General features: G+C 58.6%; 1 protein-coding gene across 1 annotated transcript in view; it reads left to right on the top strand.

Moving 5' to 3' along the window:
* Positions 1 to 17,500, top strand: part of LOC115391639 (kinesin-like protein KIF13B) — a 49,226-nt gene that overhangs the window by 20,421 nt on the left and 11,305 nt on the right. The window contains 19 exon segments of the mRNA XM_030095928.1: positions 1,402 to 1,614; positions 1,823 to 1,933; positions 2,029 to 2,163; positions 2,442 to 2,572; positions 2,649 to 2,735; positions 7,298 to 7,488; positions 8,502 to 8,763; positions 8,838 to 9,000; positions 9,104 to 9,259; positions 10,816 to 10,965; positions 11,171 to 11,296; positions 11,613 to 11,786; positions 11,896 to 12,053; positions 12,134 to 12,266; positions 12,342 to 12,597; positions 12,706 to 12,832; positions 12,912 to 12,967; positions 13,056 to 13,180; positions 17,153 to 17,428. Of these exon segments, the coding sequence (XP_029951788.1) occupies positions 1,402 to 1,614; positions 1,823 to 1,933; positions 2,029 to 2,163; positions 2,442 to 2,572; positions 2,649 to 2,735; positions 7,298 to 7,488; positions 8,502 to 8,763; positions 8,838 to 9,000; positions 9,104 to 9,259; positions 10,816 to 10,965; positions 11,171 to 11,296; positions 11,613 to 11,786; positions 11,896 to 12,053; positions 12,134 to 12,266; positions 12,342 to 12,597; positions 12,706 to 12,832; positions 12,912 to 12,967; positions 13,056 to 13,180; positions 17,153 to 17,428 (3,030 nt within the window).

The following is a 17,500-nucleotide window of genomic DNA, read 5'->3' as shown; positions in this document are numbered from 1 at the left end:
TGAAAGGAAAACACGTCTTTCAAAATGTTTTATAACCATTGGGATTTACTTCACGTGCTAATACGCCGTCCCCTGGACCACTGGAAGGAGGATTTTGTCCACTTTCGTCAGTCTGGCTCTGTCTCCTCTTCACCTGCAGCAGTTGAGCTAAGCTAACTACGATGCTAACAGCTGGGAGCCAGCGGCTGGACGAACAGACACAATAAAGGTATTTATGAGCTTATCTCACTTTGTCAATGACAGGGATAGGGCGTGGGTCCAGAATCTTCGGAGTGTTCCTTTAAAGCTTAGTCCGAGCCGAGCGGCGTGGAGCTCACTTTGAGTAACTGAAGTATCAGTCAGCAGCTCGCCACAACACACACACCTCAGACGTCACTACGTTTTCTGCTTTCAGCTGAAGCTCCAGTCAGACACCACTCTATAATCTTATATCTTCTCCATAATCTTCGCCTAAAGTACGATTTTCCTTGGACATGTGGGAACACTGAGGAAGTGAACCGTGGAGTCCTCTCAGGACTGTCAGTGTTTAATGTCAGAGTCATCCTCATGTTCAGAGCACATTTCACTGAGGCCTGAGGCCAGAGAGCTTTACAGGACGAACGGGATCAGAACAAACAACACAAAGCAGCAACACAGTGAACCAGAAGGTTCCAGCATCCTGAGGTGACTCTGCTCTGCAGAAGTCCAGAGTGAACCAGGAGGCCTACAGCCAGGATTTAAACACAGAGAGGCCGTCTGCAGACACTCGAAAGGCCGGATCGCCTCTGGTTCTCATGAGGGACGGAGGAACGTCTAGGGTCAAGAGGTCAGCTGACCGCAGGACTCAGGAGGCTTGATGGACCTGAACAAGGTCAGATCAGTAATCTGAGGCCAGTCTGTTCAGAGACTTAGCAATCAATAGAAGAATCTTAAAACCAATCCTGAACCCAAGTGGAGTGAAGAAAGCTCCGGAGTTCAGTTCTCACGGTTCTCTGTTCTGGTTCTGAGACCAGCAGGAGGATCTCCGCTGTCGTTTCATTACATCTTCAGGAGTGTGGGTCCATCCAGGTCTTCCTGTCCCTCATTAAACAGTCTGAAGAGACTCTAGAAGGACCTTCAGTAGCAGCTCCACCTGACCGCCAGGGGAAGCATTTAAAGGGAGAGCAGCAGAGGGCCAGCACTGACCCCTGGGGGACTCCACAGGTCAAAGGGGCCGATGAGGAGGAGAACTACTCCAGCTGGACCCAGAAGCATCAGTCAGTGAGCTGGGACTTGAACCAGGTGGAGCGGAGCCTTTAGTGCCTCCACAGTGCTGGAGGTGGCAGGAGGACCGAGGGACCCAGTGTGTCGGACGCCGCCGTCGGGTCTAGAAGGGTCCAGCAGCATTACCAGAGTCTCATCCGTCTCCTGATATGTGTTCAGGACTGTCTGGGGGGCAACAGTCGCACTGCCATGGTGGCCACCATCAGTCCGGCGGCAGACAACTACGAGGAGACGCTGTCCACGCTGCGCTACGCCGACCGCGCCAAGAACATCGTCAACCACGCCGTGGTCAACGAAGACCCCAACGCCCGCATCATCCGCGAGCTGCGGGAGGAGGTGGAGAAGCTCCGGGTGCAGCTCACCCAGGCAGAGGTGACGGATCCCCAGAACCCTGTGACCTCTGACCCCCTAATCTCTGAACTCTGACCTCTGACCCCCTAATTTCTGAGCTCTGACCGTCTGATCTCTGACCTTTGACCCTCTGAGCTCTAACCCACTGATCTCTGACCCCCTGATTTCTGAGCTCTGACCAACTGACCTCCGGCCCTGCAATCTGACCTTTGGCCTCTGACATGTTCAGTCATTAAAGGCCCCGGAGCTGAAGGAGCGTCTGGAAGAGTCTGAGAAGTTGATCCAGGAGATGACCATCACCTGGGAGGAGAAGCTTCGGAAAACAGAGGAGATCGCACAGGTAGGGGACGCCACATCCACGCACACACACATGCACACACACACACACACACGCGCGCGCGCACGCCCTCGGTGTTGATGCGCTCTCGTCTGCAGGAGCGTCAGAAGCAGCTGGAGAGTTTGGGAATCTCTCTGCAGTCGTCTGGGATCAAAGTCGGAGATGATAAAAGCTTCTTGGTGAACCTCAATGCTGACCCCGCCCTCAACGAGCTGCTGGTGTACTACCTGAAGGTGCACGCAGACACAGACGCACACACACACACACACACACACACACACATTGTCGGTCTGTACAAAGCAGCGTTGAAGCTGGACTTTAATCCGTCTGTGTGTATAGCAGCTTGCCGTTCTTCAATGCAGTAAATGAACTGAAGTGGTGCTTTGTGGGCGGGTAGCAGCGAAGCTGCGGAGGCTGATGGAAAGGGGAGAAAGCAGCGAAGTCGTCCTCTCGAGCCTCCAGTCACTGCAGTGTGTTCAGGTCTCGTCTCTCTCGCCATGTCGTCCGTCAGGACCACACCAAAGTGGGCTCGGCGGACTCTCAGGACATCCAGCTGTGCGGGATGGGCATCCAGGCCGAGCACTGCGTCATCGACATCACGGCCGAGGCCGCCGTCGTCCTCAGCCCGCTGCGCGGCGCCCGGTAAGGCTGCGGCGCCGGTCCGCCGCCCGGCGGCCCCGCTGCGTTGGCCCCGCTGACGGCTCTGTGCTGCTTGCAGGACGTGTGTGAACGGCTCTCCGGTGAGCAGCGCTCTGCAGCTGCACCACGGAGACCGCATCCTCTGGGGAAACAACCACTTCTTCAGGTGAGCGCACGTCTTCATATCGCAGCCGATCTCCTTCCCTCGCGCCTCTCGAACCGGTCTGCGTTCTCACTCCTTTGCTTTCCACCTGACATGTCTGTTTTTTCACATTCACGCTCTCATTCGGGTGGAGGAGAGACTTCCCTTTAGTTCAGGGATGGGCAACTTAAATGATGCAGAGGGCCACATTTTTTTTGTCAACACTACCAGAGGGTCGCATAAGACCGCGCACTTAACCAGATATGATAAAACTACCATTTTACACATTTTTATATGTTTATTGGCTCAACACACAGTACAATAACTTCGCATTTTCATGCTCAAATGCATGTATAAAAGTTGTAATCTTTGAAAATGAGAATACAAAAGGTTTGAAGCCAACAAAAAATAACCACTTACTGTGGTTAAAGCGACGCTTGTTAACTTTTCAACCTTAATAAAACATTTGAATATGTTTTGTGATGACACATCGACTTCCAGCAGCTGAATGAGCCTCTGTCAGCCTGAGGGCGTCAGTGTTGCTTCACTTGGACTGAGCAGCTGTGAGGAGGGTGGTAGGAACCCTGCTCACTAAAAAGCTCCACATGTGCGGACTGCTTTACGGCATGCGTCACATCATGATAGAACATTGTTTATCCACCATCAGATTCATGACGTCGTCGCTGTCCGTCCTTCACACAGCCACTGGAAACAAATGTAGGGAGTCCAGTCCGACAGCACGCCACCGGGAGCAGCATGTTACCACGCCACGCGCTAGGCCTCATGGGAACTGTAGTATTCCTTCAGGCAAAACACTACCGCTTTGTCCACTGGCGCCGCTGAAATCAACCAAAACTGAAAGTTCCTTAATGTTGCTTTAACAGCCACTTACATAAGGGCTCTTATGAATAAAACATACAAATCAACCTTTTTCGATGATGGTGAGCGAAACGCTGCATTCCAGTCAGGTGATACGGGGCTGAGATCAGCGAGGGCCGACCTGAACCGGCCATCAGGGCAGCAAAGCGCACCCACAGCCAGAAGATCCAGGGCTTCTTCCATGACCCGAGCAACACCAGACAGCTGTGGCATCAGGACTGTCACCGACTACAAAACAGCATCTCCTCCTCTACAAGATGACATCGGCTTCCTCGATGACCTCAATAACTTTTTCGGAAGGTCTGAAGCCCTCAACCACATCCCTGCGAGGAAAGCCACCCCCCTCCCTAACGAACAGGCACTGAGACTTGAATCCACGGCTGTGTGGAGAACCCTGAGGAAAGTGAACGTGCGGAAAGCTGCAGGTCCTGATAAGATCCCTGGACGAGTGGTCAGGGAATGTGCTGATCAGCTGGCCCAGGTGCTCACTGACATCTCCAACACCTCACTGGACCAGGCTGTGCCCCCCCACCATGGACCAGGCTGTTGTCCCCCATGCTTCAAGTCCTCCACCATCATCCCAGTGCCGAAGAAACCTGCTGTCTCCTGTCTGAATGACTTCCGCCCCGTTGCACTCACTCCCATCTTCATGAAGTGCTTCGAAAGGGTGATTAAGGATTTCATCATTTCAAAACTCCCCCCATCATTTGGCCCGTTCCAGTTTGCATACCGGCCTGGCCGCTCCACAGAGGATGCCGTCTCCCTGCCCTCCACGTCAGCCTGGAGCACCTGGAGCAGAGGAACACTCCTGTGTGAAGCTGTTCTGGACTTCAGTTCAGCATTCAACACGATCATCCCCCAGCGCCTGGTTCTCAAACTGGCTCCCCTGGACTTCAGCCCCCCCTGTGGGACTGGCTGCTGGACTTCCTCACCAACAGAACCCAGTCTGTACGGGGGTCATCTCCCTGAACACCGGCGCCCCACAGGGCTGAGCCCCCTGCTGTTCACGCTGATGACCCACGACTGCCGCCTCAGATCCTCCAACTGAATCCTGAAGTCTGCGGACGACACTGCAGCAGTGGGTCTCATCCAGGACGACGACGAACAGGCCTACAGGGAGGAGGGGAGACACCTGGAGGACTGGAGGAGGAGAACAACCTGCTTCTGAATGTCCGCAAAACTAAGGAGATCATCGTCGACTTCAGGAGATCCGGACCCAGCCACACTCCACTGCTCATCAACAACACAGCCGTGGAAGTTGTGGAGAACATCAGGTTCCTGGGGGTGCAGATCACAGACAGCCTCAGCTGGTCTCTTCACACCACATCTCAGGCCAAGAAAGCACAGCAACGCCTGCACTTCCTGCGCCGACTAAGAAGAGCCTCCCTCCCCTCTCCATCCTCTCCACCTCCCACAGAGGGACCGTGGAGAGCCTGCTGACCTGCTGACCTCCGTCTGGTCCGGGAGCTGCAGGGCGACGGACTGGAAATCTCTGCAGAGAGTGGTGAGGACGGCAGAGAAGATCATCGGGTGTCCACTCCCCTCCATTCAGGACATCTCACAAAGACGCTGCTCGGCCAGAGCGCGTCGCATCTCCTCGGACTCCTCCCACCCTCACCATGGACGCTTCTCCCTGCTGGCGTCCGGCAGGAGGTTCTGCCAGATTCATGAACAGCTTCTTCCCCCTGGCTGTCAGACTTCTGAATGCCACATAACCGTCCCACATCTACTCTGAACATCCTCCTGACACTGTTTGAGCAACATTCATAAAATCTGTGTCACTCATACTCTCACTACCTTTCTTGTGGCTCTGTGGTTTTGGTGCAGTAGATCTGTCTCTAGTCTGTTTTTTCTTATTTTAAAAGTGCAATAATTGTTTATTCTTTGTAATGATATTTTTGATCAGTCTAGATCATTTTAATTGATTGTGTTGAAATGTTATCCTGTGCAAAGCCTTGTCTATTTATTCTATCTATTTATTCTGGTGCTTAAAAGCATCTATTTGACGGTGTGTTATAATTGAGGAAGCCAAAGCAACGTACTTTCATTCCTCAGTGCACTGTTGTGGTGTGAAATGACAATAAAAGGAAGTCTCGCTCTCTCGCAGGGAGCTACAGAAAAACATAACATTAATTGCAATTAATTCAGCTTTTATTACAGAACTTATTTTGTGAATTTTTAAACTACACTTTTTTTTTCTTTTCACATTTTAACATTCTCCATGAATGGCAGGGAGGCTTTGTTTTGAGCAGAGTATTATAGTGGCAACTTAAATGAAAATCTTTCATTGCAGACAGTCTCTAAGCAGCCCCAGCACATAGGTTTGCCTTTACATTCTGTAAACAGAAATTCTGCCTCCCATTTCACCTGAAGACCCGGTTTTCCACAGTGACGTATAGAATTACGTCATTGGTTTTCCCGGTCTGCTTTTCTTTATCCCTCCTCCTCCGCCATGGCTCTGTCTCTCTCTTCCTCACTGGTGGAGAAACCTGCTGGAAAGAAGGGCGTCTCCATTCACGGTGCCACCTGGTGGCCAGATTTTGTCATTACAACTGAATTAGTGCAGCAAAAGACACATTTTTATCATTTTCAAAAATTAATTTAAAGGAATACTCCACCCAAAAAACGATTTGGCCTCATTTTCTACTCACCCTCATGCTGAGAAACACTCTGGAGCACTTTTTTGACGTTTCAAATGCAGTTGGAGATGTTTGGGGATTTTCGTGGTCAACAAACAGGGACCGACAGAGCCCGACAGAAAAAACGGTCCATAACGTCCACAAACCGTGTCCATTTTCCTTCATACTGCTCGTCCGCTGTAATCCAAGTGTCCTGAGCGGGTAACGTCCATAATTAATTCTTAACGAGGTCATTTAGTACATTTTAAGAGCCCAAACAGTGCGCTCTGTACAGCTCCATTGCATGTCTGCACGCGCACCCTGAACTACGGAAGCTGCAGCAGACCAAGCAACACGCTTGTGCCCTTTCAGCAGGACACGAATTCAAAGCTTTAAAACAGTAGCCAATCACTTTTGTGATTGTCCACAGCTGGGTCACTCACAGCAGAATATAAACAGCGGAACTTCTTCTTCTACGCTTGCAATTTAGAAAAGTAGTCGCTGAAAGCGCCAAGCGTCTGGCTTGGTCTGCCGCGGCTTCCGTAGTTCAGGCTGCGTGCAGACATACACTGGAGCTGTACAGAGCGCACTGTGAGAAAGCGATGGATTACTTGGATTACAGCGGACGAGCAGTATGAAGGAAAATGGGAACGTTTTGTGGACTTTATGGACCTTTTTTTCTGTCGGTCCCTGTTTGTTGACAACGAAAGTCCCCAAACATCTCCAACTGCATTTGAAACGTCAAAAAAGTGCTCCAGAGTGTTTCTCAGCATGAGGGTGAGTAGAAAATGAGGTCAAATCGTTTTTTTGGGTGGAGTATTCCTTTAAGGGCCGTACGGAGTGAGGGAGCGGGCCGTACGCAGCCCGCGGGCCGCCAGTTGCCCATCCCTGCTCTAGTTGATGAGGTTTTTCCGGTAGATGCTTCCAGTGTTCTGGAACAAACAGCTGTGATGGAAGAGAAGTTGTTGCTGCAGCCTTCTTGAGCAGATGTAAGTGGAGAACACTGTTCCCGCCAGCGGTCTGATCTCAGAGGCTTTGGTTTCCGCTGGAGAAACACTCTGTTGTGAGAAGACTGCTCTGTCGTCGTAGGATCAACCTGCCGAAGCGGCGGTCTCGCGCGGCGGAGGATGAGGAGGGTGAAGGCGGAGCGATGAGGAAGAGCGGCAGCAGTGAGCAGCTGGACGCAGACGGAGACACGGCCAGCGAAGTGTCCAGCGAGGTCAGCTTCTCCTACGAGTTCGCCCAGACGGAGGTCATGATGAAGGCGCTGGGCAGTAACGGTAAGGATGGGGCGGTCGTGGTCCCGGTGCCGTTCCCGGCCCCCCTGGCCCCGCCTCCTGGCCCCGGCCCCGCCCCGACCCCCCCTGAACCCTCCTCCTGGCCCGCCCCCTGGCCCCGGCTCCCCTGCCCGCCCCTGGCCCTGGCCCTGCCCCCTGGCCCTGGCCCCCCCCTGCCCCGGCCATTGCCCCCGGCCCCCCCTGGCCCCTGGCCCCAGCCTTCTGACGCCCCGCCCCCGGCCCCGCCCCCTGGCCCCGGCTCCCCCTGCCCTGGCCCCGGCTCCCCCTGCCCTGGCCCCGGCCCCCGGCCCGCCTGGCCCCGGCCCCTCCTGACGCCCCGGCCCCCCTGGCCCCCTGACCCGGCCCCGGCCCTCCTGCCCTGGCCCTGCCCCAGGCCCCCCTGGCCCCCTCCCTCTGACGCCCCGGCCCCCCTGCCCCCGGCCCCCCCTGGCCCCGTCCCTCCTGACGCCCCGGCCCTCCTGAAACCCGCCCCCGGCCCCCTGGCACCCCGCCCCGGCCCCCTGGCCCGGCCCCCTGGCACCCCGCCCTGGCCCCCTGGCCCCGGCCCTCCTGACGCCCCCGGCCCCCCTGGCCCCGGCCCCCTGCCACCCCGCCCCCGGCCCCCTGGCCCCGGCCCCTGGCACCCCGCCCCCGGCCCCCTGGCCCCGGCCCTCCTGGCCCCGCCCCCTGGCCCTGGCTCCCCCTGCCCCTGGCCCCCCTGGCCCCGGCCCTCCTGACGCCCCGGCCCCCCTGGCCCCGGCCCCCTGGCCCCCCTGGCCCCGGCCCTCCTGACGCTCGCACCTGGCCCCCCTGGCCCCGGCCCTCCTGACGCCCCGGCCCTCCTGAAACCCCGCCCCTCCTGAAACCCCGCCCCCGGCCCCCTGGCACCCCGCCCCCGGCCCCCCTGGCCCCGGCCCCCTGGCACCCCGCCCCCGGCCCCCCTGGCCCCGGCCCTCTGGCACCCCGCCCCCGGCCCCCTGGCCCCGGCCCTCCTGACGCCCCGTGCCGTGTCTCAGACCCCATGCAGGCCGTGCTGCAGTCCCTGGAGAGGCAGCACGAGGAGGAGAAGAGGTCGGCCCTGGAGCGGCAGAGGCAGATGTACGAGCAGGAGCTGCAGCAGCTCCGCAGGAAGCTCCACCCGGACCGCCTGTCCGCGGCGCCGCCGCAGCCGGGCCCGGGCCAGCAGGCCCACTACCGCAGCCTGGAGAGGCTCAGCGTGGGAGGGATGAGCCAGTCCACCAGCGCCCAGAGCCGGCTGAGGCAGTGGAGCGAGGACAGGTGAGAGGGAGGCCGGGGGGGGGGGGGGCCCCGCGGCTCGGGGCCGACGCTGACCGGCCGCTGCGCCCCTGCAGGGAGGCGGTGTTCGTCAGGAGCCTGAGGAGGCTCCGGGAGCAGATCGTCAGGGCCAACACCCTGGTCCAGGAGGCCTGCTTCATCTCCGATGAGCTGGAGCGGCACACCGAGTACCGAGTCACGCTGCAGATCCCCTCGGACAACCTCAACGCCAACCGCAAGGTGGGGGACGGTCACTCTGTCCTCACCAGCGATCAGCCTTTTGACTTCCCCGGCCGATAACTTCCGTCTCCGTCTCCGTCTCCGCCTCCGCCGGTCCGCTCAGAGAGGGGCGGTCCTGAGCGAACCGGCCATCCAGGTGCGCAGGAGGTGTCGGGGGAAGCAGATCTGGAGTCTGGAGAAGATGGAGAACCGTCTGGTGGACATGAGGGAGCTGTACCAGGAGTGGCAGGACTACCACCAGCACCACCAGGACGACCCGGTGCGTTCACGGTCCATGCTGGGACAGAAACCTCTAAATCCATGCTGGGTGGATGCAGGGCTTGAAGTACTGTGGCGTTCACTGTGATGAATACAGCTCTGAAGCTGTCAGTCAGACTTGATCTGCTTCCAGAATTTAAGAAAACATGCTGCTGCTTCTTTTACTGAAGTGTTCACCAAGAGTGACACACACACACTCTCACACACACACACACACACACACACACGCCGTCTGTAGAAGACCCGTGGAAATTCTTTTCCAGAAGCAGTGAGCAGAGATGTGAGGAGGCAGTGATTGTTTGTTTTAGCAGAATTTCATTGGAGGTGCTCAGCAGTAAACAGAAAATCATTCCAATCCAAAACAACACGATACAAGAACAAAACACAGTGATATGAGCTGGAAAGGGAGTGGGATGAAGTGAAACTTATCTCCCACCCCTCCTCACTTAAACTCTTTAACTAAAGATATTACAGCCGTCATTATAACACAATTATGTTCACAGGACAGTTAACACGCTTCCTTTTTTTAATAAAAAAAAAAATCATTCTCCTTAATATATTTTTCAAAAGTCATTTATTTAAGTTGCTTTTTAAATCATTTCATATTTGGACATTTCTTGAGCTGCCTTCCCAGTTTGTTCCACAATTTTACCCCTTGAACTGAAGGACAAAGTCTTTTCCGTTTTTTATTTGCCCATCTAGCTTTAAAATTATGTGTATGTCGTAAATTATACCCTACGCCTACTCTTTTAGAAAATAAAAGTTGGATATTTTTTGGAAGATTGTCCTTACTTGCCCTAAATACAATTTGTACAGTCAGTAAATCAACAATATCTTTAAATTTTAGCAATTTAGAGTTTGCAAAAAGTATGTTTGTATGTTCTCTGTACCCGACACCATGTTTTATTCTTATTGCTTTCTTCTGTAACATGACAAGAGGCTGTAATGCTGTTTTATAGTTGCTGCTCTAATGCCTGGAGATCATTCCCAGTACGAAAAATAGTCCAATCATCTGCCAACAAAACGAACATCTGACACTTTACGTATATCATTTATATCAAGAATAAATGTGAGGTGATATCTTGATGATGAGGTTAAGCTTCACACACTGCTGAACCCGCTGCCAGTCACATTCACCCACCTCTGTCCTCTGTCCTCTGTCCTCTGTCCTCTGTCCTCTGTCCTCTGCCCTCTGCCCTCTGCCCTCTGCCCTCTGCCCTCTGCCCTCTGTCCTCTGTCCTCTGCCCTCTGCCCTCTGCCCTCTGTCCTCTGTCCTCTGCCCTCTGCCCTCTGCCCTCTGCCCTCTGCCCTCTGTCCTCTGTCCTCTGTCCTCTGCCCTCTGTCCTCTGTCCTCTGTCCTCTGTCCTCTGCCCTCTGCCCTCTGCCCTCTGTCCTCTGCCCTCTGCCCTCTGCCCTCTACCCTCTACCCTCTGTCCTCTGCCCTCTGCCCTCTGCCCTCTGTCCTCTGTCCTCTGCCCTCTGCCCTCTGTCCTCTGTCCTCTGTCCTCTGCCCTCTGCCCTCTGCCCTCTGCCCTCTGCCCTCTGCCCTCTGTCCAGGTCATGCGCTCATATTTCCGCCGAGCCGACCCGTTCTTCGACGAGCAGGAGAACCACAGTCTGATCGGCGTGGCCAACGTCTTCCTGTCCTGCCTCTTCTACGACGTCAAGCTGCAGTACGCTGTTCCCATCATCAACCAGAAGGGGGAGGTAGAGACACACACACACACACACACACACACACACACACACACACACACTGTTTCTGTGTTGACTAAAAGCCTGTGTGGGCATGCATGCATTTATATATCTGTGTGTGTGTGGTGTGTGGGTGTGTGTGTGTGTGTGTGTGTGTGTGTGTGTGTGTGTGTGTGTGTGTGTGTGTGTGTGTGTGTGTGTGTGTGTGTGTGTGCAGGTTGCAGGCCGTCTCCATGTGGAGGTGGTGCGGCTGGGCGGAGGCCTGGAGGACAGCATGGCCGGAGGGGAGGAGCCTGATTACAACCAGGACAGCGATGTTCAGGACAGGAAGTTGGTCTGCATGGTGAGACTTCTTCTTCTTCTTCTGCTTTCTGAAAGTCTGTTCATCCTCCAGAAGATCTCCTGACCCTGCTGACCCCCCCGACCCCCCGAGCCCTCAGCTCCATCTGTCAGCACACATTCCTCCACCGCTCACCCGCTCCAGCTCAGCCTCCTCCTGCTGTGTCCTACCGGCCCTCGTGGGATTGGTTGGATGATTGTTGGCCTCCGTCACCTTTTCTTCGCTTTGGGACTTGTTTGTTTGTTTTTGTGGTTGATGTGTTTCTGTCCTGTGGTGGTGCTTAAATCCGATCAAACATGTTGGTCTTTTCCCTCCGTAGATCAAGATCCTCCAGGCCACCGGTCTTCCTCAGTACCTGTCCAACTTCGTCTTCTGTCAGTACTCCTTCTGGGACCAGCCTGAGCCCGTCATCGTGGCTCCTGAGGTGGACCCGTCCTCGTCCTCCCCCAGCTCCAAGGACCCCCACTGCATGGTGGTGTTTGACAGCTGCAGGGTGAGCTGGGGCTTTAGAGGGGAGCAGGGAGGGGGGGCAGGTCTACTGCTCAGATTCACCCCTGTGTGTGTGTGTGTGTGTGTGTGTGTGTGTGTGTGTGTGTGTGTAGGAGCTGGCGGTGTCGGTCAGTGAAGACTTCATCGAGTACCTGACGGAAGGCGCGGTGGCCATCGAGGTGTTCGGACACAGACAGGCCGACGCAGGACGGAACCCCGCTCTGTGGGACCTCAGCATCATCCAGGCCAAGACACGCACCCTGCGAGACCGGTACACACACACACACACACACACCACACACACACACTCCCGTCTCCGTCTGCACCGTCCTGACAGCGTTCGCCCGGCAGATGGAGCGAGGTGACGCGGCGCCTGGAGATGTGGATCCAGATCCTGGAGATCAATGAGAACGGGGACTTTGTCCCGGTGGAGGTGGTCCCTGCTAAGGACGTGTCCACCGGGGGGATCTTCCAGCTCCGACAGGTGACCGCCCCGTACCCGAGGCCGCCGGGCGCCCGCCGCCGGCCGGGCTCACCGGTGGGCCGCCGTGTGTTTCAGGGCCAGTCCCGGAGGATCCAGGTGGAGGTGCACTCGGTGCAGGACTCGGGCACCATGCCCCTGATCGCCGAGGTCCTGCTGGCCGTGTCCGCGGGCTGCGTGGAGGTCCGGGGCAGCGCGGCGAGCCAGGACGGGGACGAGATGGACAGCTACCAGGAGAGGGACCTGGAGAGGCTGAGGAGGCAGTGGCTCGCCGCTCTCACCAAGAGACAGGAGTACCTGGACCAGCACCTGCAGAGCCTGGTCAGCAAGACGGGTAAGCACACACACACACACACACACGCACACACACACACACACACGCAGGCAGGTGGGGCTGTGTCTTTCAGACTCATGGACATGGTATGTTTGACTGTGGCTCCAGAGAAGACAGAGGATGACGTGGAGAGGGAGGCTCAGCTGCTGGAGTGGCGCCTGACCCTCACCGAGGAGAGGAACGCCGTCATGGTGGCCCTCTGCTGGCTGCGGCATCCCGGAGCGCCGGCTGAGTGGTACCCGGCACACACACACACACACACACACACACACACACGGCTGCAGTGGAGTGTTTGACTGTTGTTCTGTGGACAGGGTTCCTCTGCCGGGCATGGAGACTCACATCCCCGTCCTGTTCCTCAACCTCAAACGTAGGCTCCAGCACCCCCCTCTCTCATGGAGGTCCAGCATATGGGTTCTCCTCAGGTTCTCCTCAGTCCCGTCTCTGTCTGTCTGCAGCCGACGACCTGAGCTCTCAGGACCAGTTCGAGGTTCCTGAGGCTGGAGGCTGGGACGCCACGCTGAGCGGAGAGGACGAGGACGACTTCTTCGACCTGCAGATTGTGAAACACTATGATGGAGAGGTGAGGTGGAGCTGCTGGTGGAGCTGCTGGTGGAGCTGCTGGTGGAGCTGCTGGTGGAGCTGCTGGTGGTGGAGCTGCTGGTGGTGGAGCTGCTGGTGGAGCTGCTGGTGGTGGAGCTGCTGCTGGTGGAGCTGCTGGTGGAGCTGCTGCTGGTGGAGCTGCTGGTGGAGCTGCTGCTGGTGGAGCTGCTGGTGGAGCTGCTGGTGGAGCTGCTGGTGGTGGAGCTGCTGCTGGTGGAGCTGCTGCTGGTGGAGCTGCTGGTGGAGCTGCTGGTGGTGGAGCTGGTGGTGGTGGAGCTGCTGCTGGTGGAGCTGCTGCTGGTGGAGCTGGTGGTGGAGCTGCTGGTGGAGCTGGTGGTGGAGCTGCTGGTGGTGGAGCTGGTGTGGAGCTGCTGCTGGTGGAGCTGCTGGTGGAGCTGCTGCTGGTGGAGCTGCTGCTGGTGGAGCTGCTGCTGGTGGAGCTGCTGGTGGAGCTGCTGCTGGTGGAGCTGCTGGTGGAGCTGCTGCTGGTGGAGCTGCTGGTGGAGCTGCTGCTGGTGGAGCTGCTGGTGGAGCTGCTGCTGGTGGAGCTGCTGCTGGTGGAGCTGCTGCTGGTGGAGCTGCTGGTGGTGGAGCTGGTGGTGGAGCTGCTGCTGGTGGAGCTGCTGGTGGAGCTTGGGTTGGAGCTGCTGCTGGTGGAGCTGGTGGTGGAGCTGGTGGTGGAGCTGGGTGGTGGAGCTGCTGCTGGTGGAGCTGCTGGTGGAGCTTGGGTTGGAGCTGCTGCTGGTGGAGCTGGTGGTGGAGCTGGTGGTGGAGCTGCTGCTGGTGGAGCTGCTGGTGGAGCTTGGGTTGGAGCTGCTGCTGGTGGAGCTGGTGGTGGAGCTGCTGCTGGTGGAGCTGGTGGTGGAGCTGCTGGTGGTGGAGCTGCTGGTGGTGGAGCTGCTGCTGGTGGAGCTGGTGGTGGAGCTGCTGGTGGAGCTGCTGGTGGTGGAGCTGCTGGTGGAGCTGCTGGTGGAGCTGCTGGTGGAGCTGCTGGTGGTGGAGCTGCTGGTGGAGCTGCTGGTGGAGCTTGGGTTGGAGCTGCTGCTGGTGGAGCTGGTGGTGGAGCTGGTGGTGGAGCTGCTGCTGGTGGAGCTGCTGGTGGAGCTGCTGCTGGTGGAGCTGCTGGTGGAGCTGCTGCTGGTGGAGCTGCTGCTGGTGGAGCTGCTGCTGGTGGAGCTGCTGGTGGAGCTGCTGCTGGTGGAGCTGCTGGTGGAGCTGCTGGTGGTGGAGCTGCTGCTGGTGGAGCTGCTGGTGGAGCTGCTGGTGGAGCTGCTGGTGGAGCTGCTGGTGGTGGAGCTGCTGCTGGTGGAGCTGCTGGTGGAGCTGCTGGTGGTGGAGCTGGTGGTGGAGCTGCTGCTGGTGGAGCTGCTGGTGGTGGAGCTGCTGCTGGTGGAGCTGCTGCTGGTGGAGCTGGTGGTGGAGCTGCTGGTGGAGCTGGTGGTGGAGCTGCTGCTGGTGGAGCTGCTGGTGGAGCTTGGGTTGGAGCTGCTGCTGGTGGAGCTGGTGGTGGAGCTGGTGGTGGAGCTGGTGGTGGAGCTGGTGGTGGAGCTGCTGCTGGTGGAGCTGGTGGTGGAGCTGCTGGTGGTGGAGCTGCTGGTGGTGGAGCTGCTGCTGGTGGAGCTGGTGGTGGAGCTGCTGCTGGAGCTGCTGGTGGAGCTGCTGGTGGTGGAGCTGCTGGTGGAGCTGCTGCTGGTGGAGCTGGTGGTGGAGCTGCTGGTGGTGGAGCTGCTGGTGGTGGAGCTGCTGCTGGTGGAGCTGGTGGTGGAGCTGCTGCTGGAGCTGCTGGTGGAGCTGCTGGTGGAGCTGCTGGTGGTGGAGCTGCTGGTGGAGCTGCTGGTGGAGCTGCTGGTGGAGCTGCTGGTGGTGGAGCTGCTGGTGGAGCTGCTGGTGGAGCTGCTGGTGGAGCTGCTGGTGGTGGAGCTGCTGCTGGTGGAGCTGCTGGTGGAGCTGCTGGTGGTGGAGCTGGTGGTGGAGCTGCTGTTGGTGGAGCTGCTGGTGGTGGAGCTGCTGCTGGTGGAGCTGCTGCTGGTGGAGCTGGTGGTGGAGCTGCTGGTGGAGCTGGTGGTGGAGCTGCTGCTGGTGGAGCTGCTGGTGGAGCTTGGGTTGGAGCTGCTGCTGGTGGAGCTGGTGGTGGAGCTGGTGGTGGAGCTGGTGGTGGAGCTGGTGGTGGAGCTGCTGCTGGTGGAGCTGGTGGTGGAGCTGCTGGTGGTGGAGCTGCTGGTGGTGGAGCTGCTGCTGGTGGAGCTGGTGGTGGAGCTGCTGGTGGAGCTGCTGCTGGTGGAGCTGGTGGTGGAGCTGCTGGTGGTGGAGCTGCTGGTGGTGGAGCTGCTGCTGGTGGAGCTGGTGGTGGAGCTGCTGCTGGAGCTGCTGGTGGAGCTGCTGGTGGTGGAGCTGCTGGTGGAGCTGCTGGTGGAGCTGCTGGTGGAGCTGCTGGTGGTGGAGCTGCTGGTGGAGCTGCTGCTGGTGGAGCTGGTGGTGGAGCTGCTGGTGGTGGAGCTGCTGGTGGAGCTGCTGGTGGTGGAGCTGCTGGTGGAGCTGCTGGTGGAGCTTGGGTTGGAGCTGCTGCTGGTGGAGCTGGTGGTGGAGCTGCTGCTGGTGGAGCTGCTGCTGGTGGAGCTGCTGCTGGTGGAGCTGCTGCTGGTGGAGCTGCTGGTGGAGCTGCTGCTGGTGGAGCTGCTGCTGGTGGAGCTGCTGCTGGTGGAGCTGCTGCTGGTGGAGCTGCTGGTGGAGCTGCTGCTGGTGGAGCTGCTGGTGGAGCTGCTGCTGGTGGAGCTGCTGGTGGTGGAGCTGCTGCTGGTGGAGCTGCTGCTGGTGGAGCTGGTGGTGGAGCTGCTGGTGGAGCTGGTGGTGGAGCTGCTGGTGGTGGAGCTGCTGGTGGAGCTGCTGCTGGTGGAGCTGCTGGTGGAGCTGCTGCTGGTGGAGCTGCTGGTGGAGCTGCTGCTGGTGGAGCTGCTGCTGGTGGAGCTGCTGCTGGTGGAGCTGCTGGTGGTGGAGCTGGTGGTGGAGCTGCTGCTGGTGGAGCTGCTGGTGGAGCTGCTGCTGGTGGAGCTGCTGGTGGAGCTTGGGTTGGAGCTGCTGCTGGTGGAGCTGGTGGTGGAGCTGGTGGTGGAGCTGGTGGTGGAGCTGCTGCTGGTGGAGCTGCTGGTGGAGCTTGGGTTGGAGCTGCTGCTGGTGGAGCTGGTGGTGGAGCTGGTGGTGGAGCTGGTGGTGGAGCTGCTGCTGGTGGAGCTGGTGGTGGAGCTGCTGGTGGTGGAGCTGCTGGTGGTGGAGCTGCTGCTGGTGGAGCTGGTGGTGGAGCTGGTGGTGGAGCTGCTGCTGGAGCTGCTGCTGGAGCTGCTGGTGGTGGAGCTGCTGGTGGAGCTGCTGGTGGAGCTGCTGGTGGAGCTGCTGGTGGTGGAGCTGCTGGTGGAGCTGCTGGTGGAGCTGCTGGTGGAGCTGCTGGTGGTGGAGCTGCTGGTGGAGCTGCTGGTGGAGCTTGGGTTGGAGCTGCTGCTGGTGGAGCTGGTGGTGGAGCTGGTGGTGGAGCTGCTGCTGGTGGAGCTGCTGCTGGTGGAGCTGCTGCTGGTGGAGCTGGTGGTGGAGCTGCTGCTGGTGGAGCTGCTGCTGGTGGAGCTGCTGCTGGTGGAGCTTGGGTTGGAGCTGCTGCTGGTGGAGCTGGTGGTGGAGCTGCTGCTGGTGGAGCTGCTGCTGGTGGAGCTGCTGCTGGTGGAGCTGGTGGTGGAGCTGCTGCTGGTGGAGCTGCTGCTGGTGGAGCTGCTGCTGGTGGAGCTGGTGGTGGAGCTGCTGCTGGTGGAGCTGCTGCTGGTGGAGCTGCTGCTGGTGGAGCTGGTGGTGGAGCTGCTGCTGGTGGAGCTGCTGCTGGTGGAGCTGGTGGTGGAGCTGCTGCTGGTGGAGCTGCTGCTGGTGGAGCTGCTGCTGGTGGAGCTACTAAACGCTGCTGTTTGACTCTCAGGTGAAGGCCGAGGCGTCATGGGACTCCACGGTCCACGAGTGTCCCCAGCTAAGCCGGGGGGGGGCGTGGCCCGAGCAGCGCGTCTACCTGACGGTGCGGGCGGTGCTGCAGCTCAGCCACCCGGCCGACATGCAGCTGGTGCTGCGGAAGAGGATCTGCGTGAACGTGAACCCCGGCCGGCAGGGCTTCGCCCACAGCCTCCTGAGGAGGATGTCTGCCCGCAGCTCCATCCCGGGCTGCGGGGTCACCTTCGAGGTGGTGTCCAACATCCCCGGGGTGCGGCCACACACACACACACACACACACACACACACACACACACCACACACACACACACACACACACACA

Source organism: Salarias fasciatus, chromosome 1 (assembly GCF_902148845.1).
Source record: "Salarias fasciatus chromosome 1, fSalaFa1.1, whole genome shotgun sequence".
NCBI classification, from domain to species: domain Eukaryota; kingdom Metazoa; phylum Chordata; class Actinopteri; order Blenniiformes; family Blenniidae; genus Salarias; species Salarias fasciatus.
Note: the sequence above shows the minus strand (reverse complement) of the source record. Positions and strands in the feature narration are given on the sequence as shown.